This window comes from Nicotiana tabacum, chromosome 17 (genome assembly GCF_000715075.1).
Source record: "Nicotiana tabacum cultivar K326 chromosome 17, ASM71507v2, whole genome shotgun sequence".
Lineage (NCBI taxonomy): Eukaryota > Viridiplantae > Streptophyta > Magnoliopsida > Solanales > Solanaceae > Nicotiana > Nicotiana tabacum.
In genome coordinates, this window is record NC_134096.1 from 102,813,352 (window position 1) to 102,823,093 (window position 9,742).

At 36.3% G+C, this 9,742-nt stretch overlaps 1 protein-coding gene across 2 annotated transcripts; it reads left to right on the plus strand.

Moving 5' to 3' along the window:
• The first annotated feature begins 2,218 nt into the window (after positions 1 to 2,218).
• Positions 2,219 to 9,005, plus strand: LOC107799012 (BEL1-like homeodomain protein 2). 2 transcript variants are annotated; one of them, XM_075234757.1, is made up of 5 exons: positions 2,219 to 2,780; positions 3,021 to 4,368; positions 5,208 to 5,586; positions 6,579 to 6,639; positions 8,188 to 9,005. In XM_075234757.1, the coding sequence occupies exons 2-5, from the start codon at positions 3,054 to 3,056 to the stop codon at positions 8,746 to 8,748; spliced, it is 2,316 nt and encodes a 771-aa protein (XP_075090858.1). In that variant the 5' UTR covers positions 2,219 to 2,780; positions 3,021 to 3,053; the 3' UTR covers positions 8,749 to 9,005. The 2 variants fall into 2 exon arrangements, with proteins under 2 accessions (XP_075090858.1, XP_016477556.2); XM_016622070.2 differs by having other exon boundaries at positions 3,021 to 4,364; positions 5,204 to 5,586.
• Positions 9,006 to 9,742: the final 737 nt, after the last annotated feature.

The following is a 9,742-nucleotide window of genomic DNA, read 5'->3' on the forward strand; positions in this document are numbered from 1 at the left end:
TGTAGTTTAGCCTGAAGGGAAGAACCTTGCCAGAAATTTCCTTGCCAGATTATTCCATGATGTAATAGAGTTAGTTGGTTCTGCCTTCAGCCATCGCTTTGCTTCACCCAACAGAGAGAACGAAAAAAGTGTGAGCCTCACATAATCTAGAGTTACCCCGTTAGTGATGTAAGTATCACTAATCTCCAAGAAGTTCAGAATATGCTGTTGTGGATCCTCGTGTGGAATACCTAAAAATTGCCCTTTCGCATAAAGTAGCTGGATCATGCTCTGTTTCAACTTAAAGTGACTAATGATTCTGGGCTTCACTATGCCGGAGGTGACATTAGCAATGCTAGGCATCGCCACCTCCTGAACAGCCATATGTTGCTCCTCTGCCATGTTCACAGAAAATTGAACAAGTGCCTGAAGATTATTTGTATCCCTTGCTTCCCTCAACCTCCTATGAAATGTCCTCTCAGGTTCGGGGTCAAAGCCTTGAAGTCTGTCATGGCTTATGACCTTTTGCATTCAATCAAAGTTCCTGATAACAGAGCAACGATCAAGTAACGTTAGACTTGACGAAATAAACAATTAAAGTAAAAACTAGAAAGTAGTCAATATTCAAGTCCCCGGCAACGGCGCCAAAAACTTGTTACTCCCAAACGCACACGCAAGTATACGTGGTCGTACAAGTAATAAAATGATAAGTCGAATATCGAACCCACATAGACTTGTATTAACTACCCACTAATTTTACCAAGATTGTTATTCAGTCGAGCCAATCCGAGTTCAAAAGTGTGATTTTACTAAACAATAATTCTAACTAGTAACTAAATTATCAAGCAGCAAAATGATTATTATGTATTCAATAGAGACAAATATTCCAGGGTTACGATCGATTCACCAATCCTATTGTGTTCTAGTTAACTCTCCCCTTCATACAATTCACTCATGATTACTAATTAATCGAACAATTGCTCTCGTAGCCTTCTCCCGAAGTACTACTCGCTTATTCAAAATAGATTTATGCCTATATTTCTATGAAATCAATCTATTAAGAACGCATTAAGATTACGATATTTAATTAATCACGGTGACTAGGTATATTCCTATCCTAACTACAAATCTGTCTCCCCCCCCCCCAGAGTTAAGGTCGTGCTTTCTTCAAATCTTCTCTAATCTAAATATGGCTTTCCCAAGCATAACATATATAGTAAATAGAACCTAACTGTTGGCCAGACAATTGAGCAATTAATCACAGAATTGAAGAAATAATCATATATTAGTAAATTGAAATTAAGGTTAAGTTAACGTTAAATACAAATATTCATGGCTAAATCACAACCCCAGAACTATGGGTTTTAGCCACTCATGATAGTATCAAACAATTTCATAAGTGTTGGATAATTGAAAATACTAAGAAAAGATGAAGAAAACTGAGATCTCTTCGCTCCCGAATGTTTCTCGTGTGTATTCCCTCTTCAAAGTGGTGTCCCCCCTCTAAAAATAAGCTTAGTCTTGCTTTTATACGTGTTGGGTAGGTCTAGGGCCGAAATAACCCTGTCCTGGGAAAAATTGGACAAACTTCCGTCGCCAGCGTCCAGCCCAGCGCCCCACGTTGGCCCTGGCGCTGGGCTTCTTGATCATTCTGCCTCTGGCGCCACAAGTGGCGCTCCACGCTGCCTATGGCGCTGAAAATCCGGGGTTTCCTTTTTTCGTCTGTTTTGGCTCTTATCTCGCACCTTTCGCCCCCAATTGCTTCCGGATGATTCCTACACATAAAAACACCCCGAATTAATATAAATTAACACATTTTACATCCGAAATCCACGAAACACGAGTAAAACATGAGGCGATATACATATAAATATATATACTTTAAGCTAAATATCAGTAACCGTCCATAAAAGGTTATACCCTAGCAACCTAAAAAATAAGGTAGATTATTTGTTATATACAACATTTTAAAATATATTGTATATTTTTTTTACATTATCATATCTATAAGTTGAATCCTTACTTTATCTTTTCCTTTTACATTTATTCGGGAGGTTTGGTGAGCATATATTATAGTCACTCACTCATCCCATCAACATCTTGGGTTGCTCTAGTATAGTCGGAGGTTAAATCTGTCAATTCAAAATCTCACTAAATAATTCAGGTATTTTATATCTTCGTCCATGGACTAAAAATCCAGTGACTTTAAGAGTTTATTTGTCAAGCAAGGAAATAAAACGAAACTAGTACTAGAACTATTTTATGGAATATAAAATTAGTTGAGTGAAACAAAGAGATGTAGAAGAAGAACAGCGACCTCTTCTCTATTTTCTCCCCTTATATGTCTCATCTCTATCTCTCTCTATCTCTCTCGAGGGTGTGTTGCTTTCTATGAAAGAGAGAGAGAGACAAACACAGATATGTGATTTTCATATAAATCAACTACACATATAAAACCATAATACATGTCACAGTTGATGAAGGAACTCCATCTTCTTTATTTTTAATATTTATATTCTCCTGCTATATAGTTCAATTCTCTTTCCAGAAGGCGATTGTAGAGACATACAGCACTCACTGCAAAGCAAAGGAGGAGCAACAAAGAGAAAGAAAAAAAGGAGAGAGAGAAAGAGAAAGATATCAGTATAGATAAACGACAGCCTCAGAAACAACAGAGACAGAAAGAAAGAGAGAGAGAAAGAGAGAGAGACATATACAACTTTGGCTTTCAAATCCCACGAAGAGAAAACGATATCTGAGAAACCTTTGTACCCCTTTTCCGACCTGCAAGTTCTTAAGAGGTTTGTGCCTCTACATGAATAAAGCTGAAGCCTTTTATTTATTTATTTTCTAAATTTTTATTGAAGAATTAAAAAAAGAAAAAGTCTTTTTCTCTCCCCTCAACCCTTACTCTTTGCCACACTTATTATCTCTTTTTTATCTCCCGACAATAATTCATGTATATATTCCATGATCTCTTTTTTGATTTCTTTTAATGACTATAAACCGATTTTAACTCTCTTTATACCCGATCCGAGCAGAAAAGAGATGATGAAGAGGAAGACAACGCTGCCATGGGAATAACAAGTACACCACCTCGTCCTTCTATTGTTACATCTCATAATTCAAAGGGTCACATTAATCCAACAATTCTTCATCCTCAACTCTCGAAAAATCCCAATTCTATGTCCCAAGATTATCATCACCAAAGTCTTTTCAGTTTCCCGAATGGGTTCGAGAGATCACAAGTGGAACAACAGCAGCAGCAGCAACAGCAACAGCAACAACACATGGCTCAACAGATCCGTCGAGATAAATTACGAGTGCAAGGATTTGAACCCCAACCGTTTGAAGAAGAAACGAGTGGGCTTCCAGTTTATGATCAGACCGCTGGAATGTTATCTGAAATGTTTAGTTTCCCACCGGGCACGTCAACGGAGTTGTTGGAGGCCCAATTCAACCCGAATTTTAGACACCCGAACCCGAATCAACGGTCTCAGCCACAGCAGATTCCTCCTCCCGCCGGCATGGGAAACGAGTGGTTCGGGAACCGACAAGGAATGGTAGTACCATTGGGATATGCAAAAAATCATAACAATCAGATATCAAGTGCTAGTATTAATGCGGCGGAGTCCATGCAACTTTTTCTTATGAATCCACAGCCAAGGTCACCTTCACCTTCTCCTTCTCATCCTCCTCCTCCTCCTCCTCCTTCAACTAATTCTTCTACTCTTCACATGTTGTTACCAAATCCATCATCTACTTCAACACTTGAAGGGTTTCCCAATCCAGCTGAAGGATCTTTTGGTCAATTCACATGGGGTAATAATGGAGGTGCAAGTGCCGGTCTCAATACCCCTAATGAAATCGGAGCTGGAGTAAATCATGTTGTTGAAAGCCAAGGCCTTTCTTTATCTTTATCATCTTCGTTACAGCATAAGGCAGAGGAATTAAGGATGGGTGAGGAAAGTGGAATGTTATTTTTCAATCAAGGAGGAGGAGGGTCTACTACTTGTGGACAATTTCGATACAAGAATTTGAATATTGGTAACAGTGGAGTAGTAGGTCAAAACCTTCATCAACAAGTCCATGTTGGGTACGGCTCTTCTTTAGGAGTGGTCAATGTGTTGAGAAATTCCAAGTATGCTAAAGCTGCCCAAGAATTACTGGAAGAATTTTGCAGTGTTGGGAGGGGTAAATTCAAGAAGAATAACAAAGCAGCAGCCGCTAACCCTAATTCTAATAACCCTAGTGGCGGCACTAATGGTGGCGGCGGTAACAATAATACTTCATCGTCTTCTTCAAAGGATGTACCTCCTTTGTCAGCTGCTGATAGGATTGAACATCAGAGAAGGAAGGTCAAACTTTTATCTATGCTTGATGAGGCACGTATCCTTTCTCTCTCTCTTAGGGAGTCAATAGCCAATCATTGTTGTTTATTTAGTCTGTTAATTAAAGAAAAATATCTACAGAAAGTTACGGCATTTTAAGTGGAATATTTTATAAATATAAAATTAGGCCGGCTAGGGGAATATGTTTTTGTCATTTCCGAGTTTTAACTAGATTCTAATTAAGAAATCTTTATTTTGTTAATTAAGGAGTGATTCGACGGGTGGGGCACTAAGCTACGTATTAGATTGCCGACGAGTAGAACAATTAAGTGATCAGAAACTTTCCTTATAAGTGGGAAAACATAGGTTTGTATCAGGGATTCTATTATTGTCGTAATGTTAATTTGGTCGTAAGCTACCATCGGACTAAAGCCTTAAACAAGGAAATAAGCAAGTGCGACGACACTAGAATGCACTTAAAAGTCCATCGTGGTTGGTTTGAGCTGACTTTTAATTTTGATTTCCTTCAATTGCTTATGCAAATACTAAGACGCTGATATTAACTTGTTGGCTGTATTGATAGAAACCCAAGACAAAGCAGGAATTCAACAATCATTTCAGCGTACTAATTAATGTTCATTTCCCAGCTTTCTACCTTTTTTTTTTCTTTCTCCAATTATTTTTCCTTTTTTTAATGCTCTTATCTAATGCTCCACATTGAAAATTGTTTGAGACGCTTAAGTCACTCGAACTTGGTATATGATCCTTCTTACGAATTGAATTGTTGATCTTGAATTTCTCTTTATTTCTTGAAGTAACTTACATTATATTTTTTAGAGTAGTCTTCTTTTTGTATCATAATCATTTTTTTTTCTTTTTTTATTTGCAAGCAGGTAGATAGGAGGTACAATCATTACTGCGAACAAATGCAAATGGTGGTAAACTCGTTTGATCTAGTGATGGGTTTCGGTGCAGCAATTCCTTACACAGCACTTGCACAGAAGGCTATGTCAAGACACTTCAGGTGTTTGAAGGATGCAATAACAGCACAATTGAAGCACAGTTGTGAACTGCTGGGAGACAAAGATGGTGGCACTTCGGGATTGACTAAAGGAGAAACTCCAAGGCTTAAGATGCTCGAACAAAGTCTGAGGCAGCAAAGGGCATTTCACCAAATGGGAATGATGGAACAAGAAGCTTGGAGACCCCAAAGAGGCTTACCTGAACGCTCTGTCAACATTTTAAGAGCTTGGCTTTTCGAGCATTTTCTCCACCCGTACGTGACTCTCTACTCTATTCTACATTACGAGTTTGATTCCATCTCTATACTATCTTAGTATACATTAATTTATTAATTATTGCAAGTAATATGGCCTACTTTTCAAGTTACTAATCTTAATTTTGGTTGACACAAATTCATGAGACAGACAATTATTTTTAAAAATAGTGTAGTAACTTAATATGGATACCAGGCACATGGTGGTGGGAAACCAAAAAAAAAGTTTTTTAATCCGCTGCATTGTGTTCCTATACATGCTTTAATTCTGTTGACCATAATAAAGTCTAACCTTTTTTTCAATCCCCATGTCTTAACTCCTAACACCTATGGGAATCTGAATCTTCTTACATTTACTGTATAAACAAAAGTCGAAACCCCATTATTATGGAATTATGAAGAGACAAAATGAAGCTTCACACCCATCAATCAACTTTTATTAGTCTAAGACACATTTCCAACATCACTTTTTAGCTTTTCTTTTTTCTTTTTCTTTCCCTTGCAGTGTCTGAGTTTAAAGGAACCCGAATTCAGTGTCCTTTGATGTATAAAGTAAATTTAGCTCTTTCTCCTGGATCCAATGCGCTAGTGCTGTCACCTGCTGACATAGGCATGATTTTGAACATGGAAAAGAAAAGAACCTACTCAATAATCTGACATGCATATAGTAACAATAATGATGATAAAAGCAGCTTGGGGAGCTACTACACAAAAGAAATAAAATTGAATCTAACTATTTATCTAAAAATGAATGCTATGAAAAAGATGAGTGCATGCATTTTTTTTTTTGTGCCTTTACTGCTGTTACTAGTGGCAGAGAGGTACTGCTGCTGCTGTTGCGTTTTTCTTGGATTTTCACGCCCATGCAGAGAAAAAGAAAGCAAGAAAGTGTCAATTCACATCTACGGATAAAGAAAATTTAGTCATCTCTTTATACGGTTTTGTTAATGAGTCTGATGTTTTTATTTTTTTCTTGGGGTCACTTTTCTCAGGTATCCAAGTGATGCTGATAAGCATCTGTTGGCAAGACAGACTGGTCTCTCAAGGAACCAGGTTCGCTCATCGTCTGTTCTTTCTCTTTCAAGTTTTCTTATTCATATTATTATGCATATGCTGGATCTAGAATTTAATTTCTAAATATTCTGTTCCTTACATTAGCAATTTTTTGTTTTTTTCGGGGAATTTAAGTACTTAATGTTAATCCCTATAATATGAAGGAAATATTACAACATATGACCTGAGCTATTTTTTTAATAATTTATTTTGTTTAAAAAACAAGTTATAAATGTATAGTAATTTATTTAACTGAAGTAAACATCGAGCTAATTAGGGATTTTTATACAAATAGCCCGTCATATTCATTATTTACTTTTTTTAGCCATATACATAGATTATACATTGATTATGATACATAATTATACCTATATAATACATAAATTATCCATTTATTATACCTTCATCGGCTATTTTTAGTTTAAGCACTTTGGTGGAGGGTTATTTAGGTTAATTCTTCAATTAAAATATTGATAAACAGATAGTAGTATTAAATATAATGAGGTTATTTGTGTTGTACATTGCCACCGGCTTGGATATTAAAACTTACGTACTGCTGTACTCGGTAAAAAAACGTTACTAATAGCTTGGGTTGCATGGATTTTTCTTTATAAAAAACTTTGGGATTTTGCAAAAGGGAGGGAACTGTGGAATTGAACCCACACTAATTGTTCGAAAACACCCGATAACACTAGACTTGTATGATTGCATGGATTTGGGTGTTGGTTCTCCACCTTTCTTTTTCTTTACCTAATTCGGGCATGGCAAGAGCCTCTTATTTTTCCATTGGATTCTTTCTACAAAGACATAAATTCTAGATTTATAAAAGAAAATCTAGGAATAGTAAGTGCAGAGGCAAAGTATATGAATGTCCAACCACACGTATATTAATTAAATACGATAGGTAGAGATCTTATGGGGTTTCTCTTCCTTTCCGACAAAATTTTCAAGAAACTAAATATGGTCATGCATGCTGACTCTCTACACTGAAAGATGAATCAACAATAGTATCTACTCCTTACTCCTTTCACATCATTTCATTCTTCCCCGAAAATTTTCTTTATTCAACTCTATGGTGCGTATATGGTATATTAGTATTGTCTGCGTACTAGAACGGAGTAAAGATGGCATGCTATTGAAACTTCTTTTACACCGTTATTATATAAAAGTTAAATTCTTTATTGAAAATGATTGAACTTATATATATTGATTGTATAAGAGAATTTCACACTATAAGTGTAAATTCACATTTTATAGCAAATTATCTGCATTATAATTGAGATTATAATTTATAACTAATATCATTAATCATGTGATGTTACGTGTAGTTATCTTTTAAGTGACTGGTAATGTAAAAGTTCTTTACGGCGTAAGTATGGTAAAATTAAACTCTTATCTGAAGTAACATCTCATATATATCTTTCAAACCTTGAGGTTGTTGAAATATCTCCCAAAATGCAACAAATGAGTGAAAAAAAGTGTAATAAAATATATCATAATGAAAGTTAATGACGGGGTTATTTTTGTATACGAATGTGCTTTTTTCAGGTATCAAACTGGTTCATAAATGCCAGGGTGCGGTTGTGGAAACCCATGGTAGAAGAGATGTATCAACAAGAAGCCAAAGAAGAAGAGGAGGAAGACGATGAAAGAGAGAATAGCCAAAACCAAAACAGTGGCAATAATGCACAAACACCAACGCCTAATATGAGTAACTCTTCTTCTACTAATATGACCACAACTACGACAGCACTAGGAGCAGCTGCAGCTGCAGAGACAGGAACAGCTGCCACAACAGCAACAGCAGCATCCACATTAGGCAAAAGATCCGAAATCAATGCACCTGAAAACGACCCTTCACTCGTTGCAATCAATTCCCATATTTCCTTCTCGGAAAACCAAGCAACTTTCCCGACCAATATTCATGATTCCGACGCCGCCGCATGCCATCGCGGCGGCAACTTCTCCGGTGATGATTATGGGACCACCACTAACGCTGATGTGGGATCCACCATGATAAGATTTGGGACCACTGCTGGTGATGTGTCACTCACCTTAGGGTTACGCCATGCAGGAAATTTACCAGAGAATACTCATTTCTTTGGTTAAAATTTTAGAGGGTGATGCTAATTATCCTTCCTTAATTTATACCATAGTAATTAAACCGAATTTGCTTCTTGCCTCATAATTTATGCCCTTGCTTTTTGTCATAATTAAGCTGCTTTATGTTAGCAAGCTCTATGAGAGATTAATTTACTGTAATTGTATAGTAGTAGTACGTAGTACATTATTTTTCCCACCAGCTTTTTGTTCTGTACCCACATTATCCCTTCAGGATGTATGAAAGCTGATTTTGGACAATAAAAGGAGTCCCAATGAGACAGTATTTTTCATATGCTTTTTGGTTATTTATCGGGTAATTGGAATGTTCATAGAAGCATACAAAATTCACAGTGTACAAGTTTATCTTTTACTTTTTGTTTTAAAAGGCTTCCCGCTCTTGTTTCGGTCAACCTTTCCTTCATTGTGTAGTCTTTAAAAAGTGCATATCAAACAAAAAGCAATCCCTACTTCCTTTATATAAAAAACTTTAATCAGGATTTGAATCAATTTGTGTCATTAATTCGCTTACAAAGTAATTTAACAATTCATTAAGCTTAGAACTTAGCCACTTACTGGTAAGGCTTTTGTAAACTGGAAATTCATTTATTCTTTGCAACAATCTATATATGTCTATTTAGAATTTAAGTTTTATACCTTCACTAAATAAAGAATTTGTACATGTTCAATGTAATATGATTTGACTCCAATAATTATTCATCATCTTTTCTATATTATAAACATATTAAGTGTCTGATTATGTAAAAGTTGTTTTACAAGGTTACCATATAAAACTTAAACACAGTAACTAATCGAAAATTTTCATGTTTAACACCTAGCCCAAGAAGGCTTTTTTATTTTCTTTAGGTGGTTGGGGTGAAGGGACCGGGGCGGGAACATGTCAATCAAAGTATCCCCTTACCCGCCTAGCCCCCACAAATGTTCGGACCTACAAAAGGGTAAAAACGGACAAGTGAGGAAACTTTATATAATACAATAATCA

What these genes read in the sequence shown, in the direction of transcription:
- LOC107799012 (XM_075234757.1), top strand. Translation starts at nt 3,054, where the DNA reads ATGGGAATAACAAGTACACCACCTCGTCCTTCTATTGTTACATCTCAT. An exon ending in TTCGAGCATTTTCTCCACCC is followed by an intron (nt 5,587 to 6,578) that starts GTACGTGACTCT and finishes CACTTTTCTCAG; the next exon opens with GTATCCAAGTGATGCTGATA. An exon ending in CTGGTCTCTCAAGGAACCAG is followed by an intron (nt 6,640 to 8,187) that starts GTTCGCTCATCG and finishes TGCTTTTTTCAG; the next exon opens with GTATCAAACTGGTTCATAAA.